At 39.5% G+C, this 14,732-nt stretch overlaps 2 protein-coding genes across 2 annotated transcripts; both read left to right on the forward strand.

Annotated features, from left to right (window-relative positions):
- Positions 1–2,728: 2,728 nt before the first annotated feature.
- Positions 2,729–4,547, forward strand: LOC146652678 (ubiquitin carboxyl-terminal hydrolase 37-like). The gene is made up of 9 exons (XM_085382734.1): positions 2,729–2,832; positions 2,925–3,048; positions 3,130–3,281; positions 3,387–3,486; positions 3,611–3,687; positions 3,860–3,968; positions 4,065–4,122; positions 4,299–4,456; positions 4,536–4,547. The coding sequence occupies exons 1-9, from the start codon at positions 2,729–2,731 to the stop codon at positions 4,545–4,547; spliced, it is 894 nt and encodes a 297-aa protein (XP_085238860.1).
- Positions 4,548–10,354: 5,807 nt separating this feature from the next.
- LOC146652679 (uncharacterized) lies at positions 10,355–12,437 on the forward strand. The gene is made up of 5 exons (XM_085383287.1): positions 10,355–10,370; positions 10,925–11,116; positions 11,632–11,834; positions 11,946–11,979; positions 12,138–12,437. The coding sequence occupies exons 1-5, from the start codon at positions 10,355–10,357 to the stop codon at positions 12,230–12,232; spliced, it is 540 nt and encodes a 179-aa protein (XP_085239413.1). The 3' UTR covers positions 12,233–12,437.
- The last annotated feature ends 2,295 nt before the right edge of the window (positions 12,438–14,732 follow it).

The raw sequence follows: 14,732 nt of genomic DNA on the forward strand, positions 1-14,732 counted from the left end.
CCAGCATCAGGACTTTAAAGTCTATCCTCTGACGGACAGGCAGCCAGTGTAAAGACCTCAGAGCTGGACTGATGTGGTCCACTTTTTTGGTCTTAGTGAGGACTCGAGCAGCAGAGTTCTGAATGAGCTGTAGTTGTCTGACTGATTTTTTAGGTAGACCTGTAAAGATGCTGTTACAGTAATCAAGCCTACTAAAGATGAATGCATGGACTAGTTTTTCCAGGTCCTGTTGAGACATCAGATCTTTTATCCTTGAAATATTCTTGAGGTGATAGTAAGCTGATTTTGTTATTGTCTTAATGTGTTTTTCTAAGTTTAGGTCTGCATCCATAATATGAGGTTTATGAGATTTGTAGTTCTTTGTTGCATCTTGATTTTCATGAGTAAAACAAAATAATATCCATGTTTCAAAGGGCAATTTCCTGGTTCAAATTTGATCAAACTTATAATGTAACAGGGTGGGCCCAAATTACTCAATGGGTGTTCTGGGCAGAGACCCAGAGGCCCATGCACAGGAAAATGAAAAACAAATGAAAGAAGAAGTAGAAGACAAAAAAAAAAAAAAATCTAGAATTATTGTCTAAATTAAAGCAATATAAAAACATTACTTTTCTCCCCTCATTATAACAAAATGTAACATGTAGCTGGAGCATAATACAGAGTAATTCCTATTTACTTGCCATATTTTCTCCTAGACTGCTGAGGCTAAAAGTCTCTCCCAAACTCAGCTTGGTAGTGAGATTATCCTAGTTCCAAAATGGAAAACATGGAATTTAGGATATGGAATAAAGAGTTGCCGCTTTTAAGAAAATTTCCAACTCCCTTTATTTTTAACTATGTCAGGATAAAACCACTGCAGTTTATGATAATATGCAAGTTAATCTTGAGGTTAGTTACAACATGGGTCACAAGCCGATTGGTTTAATGACCTCAAATGTGTGTGCTTTCATCGGTCATGATTGACACTTATATGGGAGGTACTGTCAAGAAGTGAGACATGTGACCAAAGTGGTGTAGGCAAGAGATGCTGAAAGGAGGAAGAGGAGATTGTTGGGCACACGGAGGAAGAGAGACAAGAGATAGCAGGTATGTTTAAGGGTGTGCGTGTATGTGTGTGTGTGTGTGTGTGTGTGTGTGTGTGTGTAGGGGGACAATTAATATGTGAGTGCACAGATTCATTCTCAACTGGACATAAATGATGATCAAAGGTTGTATATATGATAAATTCATCAAAACCCAGCCTCTAACACAGTGCGCTGAATCTTAGCTTCGAATGTCCAGTATATTCTAATCAGTGTCAATCAATTTAAGCATTCACTTAACCTACAGTATCTAAACCTGTGTGGGAAATGTGTGGTAAAGACACAGATAATGAAATTTAATTATTAATACAATATACATCATGAAAAACGAAAGCCGAAATTGATTCAGTTTAGTACTTTTTTCTGTATGCTCTGTGATTTTAAAGGCCTTAAATTCAGTGATATATACTGTAAATGTTTTTCTCAGAGATCTTAAAGTAGTTAAATCACTGCTGATAGTCTGGCTGTTTATATTTTCACATTTTTGTGTCTGTAGGGCTGTTTGATGATGATTTGGACTCCTCTGGGAGATGAGGACACACCCACATCTGTTCCATACTGCAGCCATTGATGGTGTGACAGATGCACACACTGGAAAATCAGCACCTGGACTTCATGCAGGAGAGACGGCCTCAGAGATGGACCAATCAGAGAGCTCCTTACATCCCACAGTGTGGCAAATTTCGAATAGCTGCAGTATTTTTTAAAATGAAGTTGTTAATCCAACAGCTAATCCAAAGGTTAATCCCTGAGCGAACAGGAATCAAAAATGGATTTTGAAATCCAATTTATTAAATTGGAATTCAAAAATGAATTTACAAATGGAGAATTTATTCTACAATTCAATATTTAAGCACAGAATTCTTTATTTCGATGTGCGCGTGGCTCTTGTGGTCCTCCATAGTTTTTAGCTTAGCTTCATCAGCTCCAAAAAGATATTATGTCATGGTTTGCTAAGAGGATTCGTGTACAGGACACACTGAAAGCAGGTTAACAATGTTTAACTAACAAAGTCAATATCAATTGAAAACAGCTGAAATAAACCAAAAAATTTTCTTTGAAGCAAAACTCAGAGAACTGTTAGTCAAAAGCAGGTAAGTAGCTGAGGTTTCTTTGATAATTTCACTTTAAGCTATATAAAGTTTCTATGAACTTGGCTTTAATATCATCGATTTCCTCGGATACAGTACTGTACGAATGCTTTGAGCCAACCTGACTTTCTTTGTATTTTTTCTCCAATAGGCACACCTCATTGTAGGCTTTGTTGAGGTCCTTGTACTTGGCTTCTTTCATCAAAATTAGTTTTTGTTTACTAAGCCCTGTAACACCAGCATGAATTATTCAAACATAAAAAAGGCACTCAATTCCATACTTACCCTTATTCACAACAACTTGGCATAGAACTGACTGAAATTGTGTCTCTAGGGACTTTGTCTGTCTGTCTGTCTTTGCCCATCAGAGACCCATCATTTGTCATTTCTTTTCTTGTCATTTCTGCAGGGAAGGGGTGGTGCAGCAGGTTTGAGGGGCAATGCCAGTAAGGCTGGGAAACGAGCTGCAGCCTCATCCAACCTCTTTTTTTTTTTCCAGGTGCCCAGCCACCCTTCAGTTTCATCATATCATCCCAAACAATAGCTGTAGCTGTCATGAACTCCTGCCTGCAGAGCCTCCTCAACAATGAGGAGTTCATTAGAGACGTCAGCCGTCAGGAGACTTTGTGGAGAGCAGTCTCAGAAGCTCGGCTCTTAAGGTGCGCTACATCAACCTTCTACTTTCTTCAAAAACCTGAAGAACAAAGATATCTAACACCAGAAATGTCTGTTTACCCTTTCCTTGTTACAGAAGGCTCATGGACATCAGGAACTGTCATGAATCAAGAGATTATGACCTTAAAAAACGCCGCCTAATATCTTTTAAGAAGGCATTCAGCAAACAGGTTCCTGAATACAAAGGCAGTGCGCAGAAAGTTATTTGGACATTTTGTTTTTTGCTTTACCTTCTAATGTTTATGTTTATGTTCTAAATCTCCTCTGTGTTTTTCTTTCAGGACGCTCATGAATTCCTAACCTTGTTCCTCAATGAGGTGAAAAGCCTCTCACCTCACCTGAAGAGGGAAGCAGCTCTCCTGGGCCAAAGTTATACCTGCCCAGTAGAAGACCATCATGTTTTCAAAATGGAAAACATGAGGACATGCAAGAGGTAAGCCAGTCTTTCAGAAACACAGGGCTGATTGCAACATTTTCATATACCTCTTTTCCACCTACCTGATCGTTACTTTAACTACGTTACTCCTTAAATGTGTAGCTGCGGTCACCAGTCATCACGCCAGGAGGAATTCACAAGCTTGTCTCTTGACCTGGTTCCAGAGGGGTCTGTTGAGGACATGTTAGGGACATACTTGAAGGTAAGATCACAAATTCGAGATGTAGTATCACTGATCTTAACACACCTTTTTTGTTTGTGTTTGTGTGCATATGTTGTGATTTTTTTTCTACCATAAAGCCTGTTTTCTCTGTGCTGTTGTTTAGGAACAAAAAATCGAATTTACCTGTGACTGTGGAGGGACGACCTCGGAAGTGAAGCCGTCTTTTGATACACTGCCAACGTGAGTAAGGTCACATCAGAATTGATCGACTGACCTGATTTCCAAACTGTGGCGAACTAAACATCAGAGTTTTTAAGACAACACTTGAGCAGTCATTTTGCCCCATCTTCGGTTTGTGTTTGACACTCATTCTTCTTATTTTGTACCTTGGGTTTTTTTTCTTTTCTGCCAGAGTCCTCATCTTTCACCTGAAGAGGTTTGGCTTTACAAAAACCCACAAGCTTCAGAAGGTGAATGACCCCATCAGGCTGCAGAGGGACTTGGTGGTGTCATCCAAACAGGTAAAAACAGACTGCAGAACATCTCAGAGAATCAGCTTAATTATCGCACTGATGTGAGACTTTATGAAACTGATCTTTGGATTTGTTCCTTCTCAGGGTGATGGCCGTTATGGACTCATAAGCATCATTAGTCACTATGGAGGCACAGAATCAGGTAAAACAACTGACTTGTTACAAACAGAAAATGATTGAACAGAACTTGCTACTTTTGAGTGAAGGACTCACACACAAAAGCTTTTGATGTTTTAAGAAGCACTAAGTCCAAACCACTGTTTGCTTGAATCAGTTGACTTTTAGAAGTTGGATTCATTTGTCTTAATGTGATTTCAGGACACTACATCTGTAATTCTGTGCATCCTGAGGAGAGTCCACAGTCTACATCAGATCCTTGGCTCACCTATAATGATGCACAGGTGCTCCACACAACTGGATCGGCAGTTTTTGAGGAACAGCAGCAGTCTGCCTACATCCTGTTTTACAAGAGAAACGTAAGAAGACACAGCAGCTGAGAGAATTTTGAAATGTCCTATTACCTTGTTAATCATTTTTCTCTTCATTCTAAAACAGGATGTGGAATGAAGTTAGAGCCATCATCATGCTGAGAAGGAACAACCGTCATCTCAGACCGCTGGTAAGTATTGCCCTTAGGAGGAAGGGTCCTCCCAGAGAGCCTGGTTCCTCCCAAGATTTCTTCCTCCAGGAGGGAGTTTTTTCTTGCCACCGTCGCCCCACATTCACCGGTCTCATCAGCAGAGACATTGTTCACCTTCTAAGACCTGGACTTTTTAATGGCATGCATTTTTAATTTCTCTGTGCCATTTTGGGTTGATTGGGACCTGATGAATGTAAAAACAAAGAATTACCTGATTTTTTTTTCACCTGATTTTTATTTCGGTGAAAAATGAGATCCACATATGAGGACATATGGCAGCATGATGTCCTCATACATGAATATCAGGCCTTTGTATAGCAACATTTTATATTTTGGTCTAGACAACCCAAAATGTAATGTCCACATATATGGACTCCAGGTCCTAGGAGGTTAAAACAAAGTCTACTAGTGGTGCACCACTACTAGAGATAGTCAGGATCGGTGTTTGGCTTGCTCTCTGGGAACAACAAAAAAATAAACAAATAAATTAATAATAAAATAAAATAAAGATATTATTTATTTATTTATAATTAAAATTAACATAACAACAAAAACAAAAATAACTAATAAAAACTAAGTAACTAAGTATTCAACTGTGTTTTGTGAAATTTGTAATGAGTCTCAGTTAAGTTGATGTCACAGAAGTTTCTGAATCAACCATTTAGATTGTTCAACAAACAGATTTACTCAGGTAAAGATGGTAAGCTGGAGCACTGGTACCCTTCTGTTCAGTTTAAGTTTTTAGACAAATATTCCCTCATTCAGTTGCAGTTTCTGCTTACATTATACATTATTTAGCTGCAAATGTTTAGCTGCAAGTAGCAAAGTCCAAAAGTGACAACATTTCCACTGCACTCTCTCCAGAAATGGCATATAGAACTTTTGACCAAATTAGACATTTATCCTTGAAAAATCCATGAAAATCTTTAATTGTACCTTTTATCACATTTTAACAAGTTACTGTCTCCTGCTGCATGTTTCCTGTTTTGGCTGAACTTCATCAGCTCAAAAAACACACCGTGCTGTGGTTTACTGAAAGAACTCATGTACAGGACACACTGAAAGCAGGTTTACAACGTTTAATTAACAAAGTCAAGATCAGTTAACAACAACTGAACGAAAGATTTACTTTTTCTCATCGGTAAAATGGTCAGATGAGGTCCATGCCAATGTGCTCAAGTGGTACCTCCATTAAGGGCAGTAAGGGCATAAAGGCACTTTTGGAATGGCCAGCTGGTTCACCAGCTGACACCACTGGACGCACACCATCAGCTCACATCCAAACAGATTCCTGGCCAGTAAAATCGGTCAATTTTTGGGTCCAGAGTCTTATCTTATTCCAGGTGACCAGCCATCGAGTTGTAACGAGTCACCTAAAAAAATCATTTCTCAGTGGCTCTTCTGCGACCATTGTGTTCTTCCATTGTACAAGTGTCACGACACGCTCAACATGGTCTGTCGTTACAAAATGTGGAAATGTCAGGGCGCACTATTTGACTATCAGCTCTCATCATTTGATCAAAGGGCGAATTGCATAGTGCCATTATCTTCTGTGTAGCGAATTGCCGGAACCGGCAAGCTGAACGCGGCCCAAACGCCACATGTCCCTATTGGCTGTGTGTGCAGCCCTGCATACTGCCCTATTGAGCTACTAAACTCCAACCAATCAGTTTTGAGATTTAAGGGGTATGCTAGCCGTCAGCTAACCGCAGCCGTTACTCTATGCATTTCCCCCCAATCTTTCATTTCCACCAGTACTATGGGGTATTTGTGAATATCCATGACTGACATGGTCGCCAGCTGGTCTTTGGCCAGGGTGATGGCAGTTTCGAGGTTCACCGGCTAGTGATAGCAGACTCACTTTACTGTCCTGGCCGGTAGCCCCCCCCCCCACAAATTTCTCTAGCACTACCATTTTCAGCAATCCAGCCTTTCAAAGTGTGGGGCCAGGCTGCAGCCACCTGGTTTAGGCAGAGGACTGGTCTTCCAGCCCCATTTGCCCCATGAAAGTTGCTGTGATGGTCTTCTGGAGAGACTGATGGCAGCCACTTGCAACAACCGGAGGGCACGTTCCTTCCCTGGCCACCAACACACCTTCGCCAAGCGTTGGAAAACTTCCAGGAAAAGCTTGCTGTTGATTTAAGTCAAAATATATTTGCTGATGTTGAGTGTGTGGATATTCAGAAGGACACCCATTCCATAATACATCATTTCCATAAGTGTAAAATCACCAATTATGTTGTCATTAATGTCCAAAAACAACTTGGAGTTTATCACAGATGCGCTTACTTAGAGAAACAATGTGAAGTCTGCTGGACACTGCTCAGAAACCTGATTGTTACAAAATGTTCCCTGGAATGGGAAGCTTTAAATATTACCCTCCTTCTTTGCCTAAAACAAAAGGCCCAGATGATGAAAATGTGTGATTTCTGCTACTTTTGTCAAATGTTGAAACTGAAAAGTAACGTGCTTTGAGATGATGCCATTGATGAAAATGAGATTTGGTTTAAATGAACTGAAATCAGTAGTGTGATCTCCAGTCTTGATATAAGGAATGAGAGAACTGACAGCTGTTATTTTAATCTGCCTGTTTAAGTTGTTTTAACTCATTTAAATCATAAAGTAATGTGGTAACATCTGGACTGACGAGTTTACTGTCAGCATTTTAATCGCTAGTTTAAAGGCTGTAGGCTGCAGCCATTGCTCTAACACTGTATAAATGTAACAGGCCTCAGTGCTGGTTCTAATAGTCTGAGCTGCTTCCAGCTTTATTTGTGAAGAGCACAGCAGCTTACAAAATCACGTAGCTAGCTCGTACAGCTGCCACGTAAAAAAATTCATAAGCTAAGATGACCTTAAAATAACGGGGCTACGTGCGGTGATGTTAGCGTTAGCCATGTTAGCACGTTACCTTCAACAGGTGGTCAGACTGCATAAACAGGCACTCAGTCAGAGGCACTCAGTCAGAGGTTGACCTTCTCATGACACAAGTCATGAGAAGGTCAACTTGATGCCTTCAACCTTGCATGAAATCCCTGCAATTTCCCTGCAAAGTCTTTGATGAGAATCGTTACTGTTTGCTCTGATTTTTTTCTGGCCTGGTTCACTGGTCAGGTCACACAGTAAGAGCCAGTTTTATCATTTCTATTTATGGTAATGCCTCCAACTAGCACAGCTATAGTCTTTAAATGAAACATGTTATTCTATTAGTGTTGCTGTATCCATGTGATTTATGTGAATAAGTTCAAAACTTTACATATACTGAAATTGATTAACTCATTTCATGATCTGTGACTGAGTTGTAAAATATGGCAGATGATTTAGTCCTCTATTGTCTTTATTTAGACTTATCTATCTTTGACGTGTGAAAAATATTCCAAGCTTGTAAGGATGACTGCACAATCTTTATCTTACAATGTTACCCAATATTTTCCAAAATCAGTTTTAAAGACAAAGTGCGGTAGCATAAGACATGGGTGGTCTTTGCTAATATTTAATGAACTATTTAGTGTAAAAAAAATAGCAGAATTTATTTGCCTCTCTGTATAACATGCTTCAACGCTTTTACTTGTTTAGATCTATTGGATGATATATTGATTTTACTGCTTTCCAGAGTTACCACTGAAAAGTTGTCGGGTTTATGGAGATTGATCTGAAAAGAACAAAAACATGTTGAGTGGCAGCTGACTGTGGTTAATTGTTGATGTCAGAAGACTTACAGTAATCAGATTCTATCATTTCAAATAAAATTCCTAATATGGATAACACTGGAGGGTAATAATGCTGTTTCTATCACTCAACAATTCATTATGTACCATTCTAAATACCAGCCTATTATCTAGTGTCCATTCTCTCCTTACTGTAGTAGTTGTTGGAGAGACAGTCCAATATGTTGGCTGGTGGTTTTTGCATTTGATAGTGTCAACTTAAGTACACCATTACTGTTTCCATAGGAATTAACACTTTGAAGCCTAAATCATGAAATAATTGCCAGAAAAACCTTTAAAAAAAAAAAGTCTTTATTTAACCTTCTTTTCTTTATTGTTTTTGTAATTATTTAGAAAATAAATTACATTCCAATTTCCATATATGACATTTAATTTGTGTCATATCTGCCTATTTGCTTGTTTTTTTTTAAATTTGTTTATTTAGGTTTATTTAGGTTTTTCAGGGGGGGGGAAATTCACATTGATGATGTTGAAGTCCCAAAAACTGGCAAAAAACTGTATGTATCAAATGTTGTACACTAGGCGTTAAAGGGTTAAAAGGGCACAGGACTTACTGGAGTACTTCTGCTGCTCATTCCTGTGCAATATCCCATCTGACCTCCCGTCATATTTCTTTTCAAGATTTTCTTATTTAATCACTAGTGTACATATATTAATATTTATAGATACATATATATTTAGTCATCTTTTCTCTTTTACCATGTCTCTCTAATATTTTGCTCCTTACTATTTTTCTATTTTCTTTATTATTTTATTTTATTTTACTATATTTTCTCCTACTGTACCATGCTGCTGAGTGACTGCTGCTCGTCAAACACATTTCATTGCAATGTTGACCCTGTGCTAACTTGCATATGACAAATAAAATCTGAAAGCTGAAACTGAAAACTGAAAACTGGAGTACTATGAAAACGTCCTTTTTCAAATGACTGCATAGTTAAATAATGCTGCTGTTTCAGTTAGGTTGCTAAAGGCTGTGAAGTAGACATCAGAATGTTGTTAGCCGTGTTTTAAAATACGCTCTTTTCTAAGCTAACTTCATGTTCAGCTGAAATCTTCTTGGTTTCCAACAGTGTTTGGGCGTTTCAGCAGTGTGTGTGTGTGGGAATTTCAGTAGTGTGTATTAGAAAGTTTCAGTAATGTTTGTTTGAGTTTCAGTGGTGTGTTTGTGAAAGTTTCAGCAATATTTGTCAGATAGTTTCACAAGTGCAAGCACTTCCGTAATAATGTCCCTAGCACCGCCTCACACTCTAGCGGTATTTCCTCTTTATTCATCTAAAGCGGAACTCTGAACAAGTGCAACAGCTACTGGGAGAGAAGTGGTGCAGCAAAGAGGCGCTGAGAGGAGGAAAAGGAAAGCATCAGGCACAAACAGACAGTGAGGGAGAGAAAGCGAGGAAGGAAAGGTCTGTGTGTGTTTGTGTGTGCTGGTGTGCGTGTGTGTGTGTGTGTGTTTGTGTGTGCTGGTGTACGTGTGTGTGTGTGTGTGTGTGTGTGTGAGGACACTTACATTTAACATAGTTTCATGCTTATAGGAAGTGAAATTCTCTGTAAACCACAGAGATGACTGTGTAAAGAAAACCCGGACCAGCCTATTGGGCACCAACAACCATGCCACATTCAAAGTCGCCTTTCTCCACCATCCTGATTAGCTTAGGTCATCTTCACCATGTCGACCTGACTAAATGCACTGACTTGTTGTAATGTGATTGGTTGTTAATAATAGTATATTTAATAGTGCTTCTTTTGTGGCAATCATATCAAGAAATAACGTTTCCAAATCTCAGTAACTGTCTGCTGATTTGCTTTGCTACATCAGACTAATGCAGGTAATACATCTCTAAGATATTTTTTAGTATTCTTGGCCAGGAAAAGCTTATACAAAGCAACTGTGGCTATGAGGAATCTGCGATGCATATCAGCACACATTGCGTTTTGTTATTGTATTAAATTTTGTTATATTATTCTGATTAAAGGTTCCTTTTGGTTTATCCTTTCTCAGGGACATGGAAAAGCAAAAAGGTAAGAAAAAAGGTTAATATTATTAAGGAGAACAAGCTGCACTTGGCAATTACGATAGAGAACATTTCTAACTGCTTTTTTAAAAATCTTATGATTAACTGAGTGTGCAGATAATTGTGATTGGAGTTTCCCCCTTATTTCAATAACTTTGAGCTACACAGGTCACACTGATGATGTAGAACTTTTAAAAACTCACATTTATAATATGGTACACTTGGTGTCACAGGATAAAAAGGAAGTAACTATAGAGGCCAAACCCTGGCTTCTGGTGAACTGGATATGTGATCACTTGTAGTATAGAGATTGCTGACAGTCTCTGTGAAATCCATTGCTCAAGCTCCATTCAGGGTGCTCTAGTGACCAGTCAGTGACCCCACTGGCAACTAGAAGGTACTGGGGTGTGCGTGTCACTGACTGGTCTCTAGGCCAAAAGTCTAATGTAATTAACACATCTAATAAGCTAAACACAAAATATATAATGTATAATATCGCTCATTGTGTGTAAGATGTGTGGCTTCACACTTGTCTTCTTCTCCTTTTTAATTTATCTTTAGTGTTGTGGAAAAGATTCTTTGTCATCTCGGCTAGAAAAACAAGTGATGCTCATCATGCTTTTATTAAAAGGCTTAAAAGTATCGATCAAATGGAAGTGACCTCCGCAGAAAAATCTGACTACCTTCTGATTTTCTGTCCTGTTAATTCACAAGTTGGAGCAGACATTGCAGAGGCCCTGGACAAGATTCCCCGTAAGAAGTCCTTATTCACTAGTTTTTCAACTGCCATCAGAATTCTAGAGAACCTATTCAAAATAATTATATGAAGGTTTTGAAAAATATCATAGCAAAAAATAGAGCATTCTATCTGCATGTGACAGGTATAACATTAGGTGCCCACTTCCTTTGTATTCACATTTGTCAAAAGACATGCACTGTTTTTTTGTAATTAGAAAGCGAATGAATGGACAGTCTTCATGTATTAAATCAAACTTGCTCACTTTTCCATAAAATCTTAAGATCATGATCAGAGTAACTATAAAAAACAACAACATAGGAAAACTATTCCTGCAGTATGTATCAGTTAATGTGAGCAGACTAATGTCACTAATGTACTGTGGTTCATTCAGTCAATGCTGCTGGTATATGTGAAAAAACCTGTGATGAACATTCATGTAGTTCTTCTTTCTTCTTCATTTAACGTGCAGGCCAAGACCAAAAAAATCTTGTTTCTGAATCATTTGATCCTGTTGTCTCTCTGCCTACAGGTGGTAAACCTGTAATTCTGGTGGTGATGCATCACACCTCCAATCTTGAGCATGTTGTAGCTGAAAGCTGGAGACAGGTGAAGAACGAGAATGTCCACCTCACTGTGGATTGTCTGGTTTATAAGGGAAAACTGCTTGATTGCAGCTTCAATGATATCATGTGGTGTAACATTGGGAAGTTTTTCAGAGTTTCCATTCACCAGGTAATTTCTATACATACAGTCATGCTTGGTACTATTAATAACAAGCAAACAAACAACCCCACCCTCAATGTAAACCCAAACATGATTATAACTCTTTGTTTTATTCTTTAGCTCATTCAGACTTCTAAGTGGCGAAAATGCAGTTGTAAGTATAACTGTAATGCTTTTGTATATTTCATCAAAGATTGCTTTTGTCGCTTTCCACATAATAAAGTTGTACGGACATTGGCATTAATATTCAGTAACTAATTTCAAACTTATAAATGTTTAACTTATAAATAACAAGCTCTTTTCTCCCCGTAGGTTACACTGACCCTCTGATACTGGGTGTAGGTTTTATAATGTGTATTATGATAGTGGCAACTGTGACTATGGAAGTAGTGCGAAGGATGATTTAGATGTTACTGAGCTGAATGTTTTTTTTTTATTATCTGGATCATAAAAAAAGGAAAATGATATAATGATAAGAGATCTGCAACCTTATGCACAGGGCTACATGTTCATTGAAAAAATGTGTTGTGAGTTTGACAGTGAGATCTGAGATGCTAAAATGTTCTAAAAGAATAACTTGCTGCTCTTGTCCAATACTTGTGTGAAAGAAATCCTCTCTGAAGAGATGGTCGTGTAAAGTTTGTATCCAATGTTTCAGCCAAAGGTGCTATGAGATTAAAGTTTTTTAAAGTTCAACATGTGGCTATATTTCCGGTTCACAGTCTCTTTTTGCTTCTTCTTAAGCAAAGCATTTCCCCTGTGTATGGCTGTATGATATAATGTTCTGGTTAAGATTTAGGTTTTAGTTGAACAGATTAGTAAGTTTTAAATAACAGCTCAGAAAGTAAGGATGCTGTTTTGTGCAATTTTATTAATTATATTTAAATTATCTGTGATGAATACAAATCAATTGTATATAGTATTTTATTTTATTGTGTACAGTATCTTATTCTTATTCTTATCATCTTATCTTATTTCAGTGTTTTGTTTTGTTTTCAAATTTTTGCTATGTAACTTTACACTGTCCACTTTCTGCTGTAACAAATCAAATTGCCCACGTGTTGGACTAATAAAGGTTATCTTATCTATATTATCATATCTTATGATGCATAGTCATCAGATTTAAACACAACTGGACCAGCATGTTTTACAGTTTTCCCTGCCACAACAATCAAAACACCAAAGGAGGGGATCTATTTTTGATAGCATATTTTTGAAGCATGAATTTCCTCTTTCCAAACACTTGGAAAATAATGGCAAGGGACAATAAAACAGTTTATATTGCTTTTCCTTTAAATTCTCACCTGACCCATTTCTTTATTCCACAGTTTTACACTCTGTTAACCCACTTCCCCTACTGCTGTGTTCTGATCTTATTTTTTTCAAACACTGAAAGAGTTAATGTTCCTGTTTGGGCAGTTACTTTAAAATCGAAAATGAAAGTGCTTCACAAATAGGGAAGGACGTCACTCCCTTTTCAGTGTTCGAAGGATATACCAGAGACTGTATACTCAAGCTATTGTGTAAGTGAATTTCTCAAAATCTTTCCATGTGAAGCTGTGAACTTCACAGCTCTAGCAGGCCCAGACATATACATATTCTCTAGGCCAATGTTAGCCTAGCTTTTTAAAAAGTGAACAGAAAGTGAAACTGCTGACCATGATTATTCATTGTTGTTTTGACTAAAAGCTCCTTTCTCTTCTCCCTCCTCAGAGACATGGTACAAAGACATGGTGAGAAAATATGGTGCTTTTGAATTTTTAAGTTTTATCTGTTCCTGAAGGCTCTGGACGTTGTAGGGCTGTCCTGGTTGACACGCCTCTGCAATGTTGCGTGGAGATCAGGGGCAGTACCTGTGGACTGGCAGACCGGGGTGGTGGTCCCCATCTTTAAGAAGGGGGACCGGAGGGTGTGTTCCAACTACAGGGGGATCACACTCCTCAGCCTCCCTGGGAAAGTCTATGCCAGGGTGCTGGAAAGGAGAGTTCGTCCGCTAGTCGAACCTCGGATACAGGAGGAACAATGCGGTTTTCGTCCTGGTCGCGGAACACTGGACCAGCTCTTTATCCTCTCGAGGATACTTGAGGGTGCATGGGAGTTTGCCCAACCAGTCTACATGTGTTTTGTGGACTTGGAGAAGGCATTCGACCGTGTCCCTCGGGGTGTCCTGTGGGAGGTGTTGCGGGAGTATGGGGTGTCTGGCCCATTGCTACGGGCCATTCGATCCCTATACAACCGTTGCAAGAGCTTGGTTCGCATTGCCGGCAATAAGTCGGACTCGTTCCCGGTGGGTGATGGGCTCCGCCAGGGCTGCCCTTTATCTCCGGTTCTGTTCATAATTTTTATGGACAGGATTTCTAGGCGCAGCCAAGTGGCGGAGGGCTTTCGCTTTGGTGGCCTCAGAATCTCATCTCTGATTTTTGCAGATGATGTGGTTCTGTTGGCTTCATCGGGTGAGGGCCTCCAGCTCGCACTGGAACGGTTCGCAGCCGAGTGTGAAGCAGCGGGAATGAGGATCAGCACCTCCAAATCTGAGGCCATGGTTCTCAGCCGGAAAAGGGTGGAGTGCCCACTCCGGGTCGGGGATGAGTTCCTGCCCCAAGTGGAGGAGTTCAAGTATCTCGGGGTCTTGTTCGCGAGTGATGGGAGAAGGGAGCCGGAGATCGACAGACGGATTGGGGCTGCAGCTGCAGTAATGCGGACGCTGCACCGGTCCGTCGTGGTGAAGAGGGAGCTGAGTGTAAAAGTGAAGCTCTCAATTTACCAGTCGATCTACGTTCCTACCCTCACCTATGGCCACGAGCTGTGGGTAGTGACCGAAAGAACGAAATCGCGGATACAAGCGGCAGAAATGAGCTTCCTCCGAAGGGTGGCTGGCCTCTCCCTTAGAGATAGGGTGAGAAGTTC

The sequence above is a fragment of the Rhamphochromis longiceps genome, linkage group LG15 (genome assembly GCF_057381845.1).
Source record: "Rhamphochromis longiceps isolate RC_006_pf linkage group LG15, R_longiceps_female_GT1.1, whole genome shotgun sequence".
NCBI lineage: Eukaryota > Metazoa > Chordata > Actinopteri > Cichliformes > Cichlidae > Rhamphochromis > Rhamphochromis longiceps.

What these genes read in the sequence shown, in the direction of transcription:
- LOC146652678 (XM_085382734.1), top strand. Translation starts at nt 2,729, where the DNA reads ATGAACTCCTGCCTGCAGAGCCTCCTCAACAATGAGGAGTTCATTAGA. An exon ending in ACAAAGGCAGTGCGCAGAAA is followed by an intron (nt 3,049 to 3,129) that starts GTTATTTGGACA and finishes TTTTTCTTTCAG; the next exon opens with GACGCTCATGAATTCCTAAC. An exon ending in TGTTAGGGACATACTTGAAG is followed by an intron (nt 3,487 to 3,610) that starts GTAAGATCACAA and finishes GCTGTTGTTTAG; the next exon opens with GAACAAAAAATCGAATTTAC.
- LOC146652679 (XM_085383287.1), top strand. An exon ending in GGCCCTGGACAAGATTCCCC is followed by an intron (nt 11,117 to 11,631) that starts GTAAGAAGTCCT and finishes CTCTGCCTACAG; the next exon opens with GTGGTAAACCTGTAATTCTG. An exon ending in TAAGTGGCGAAAATGCAGTT is followed by an intron (nt 11,980 to 12,137) that starts GTAAGTATAACT and finishes TTCTCCCCGTAG; the next exon opens with GTTACACTGACCCTCTGATA.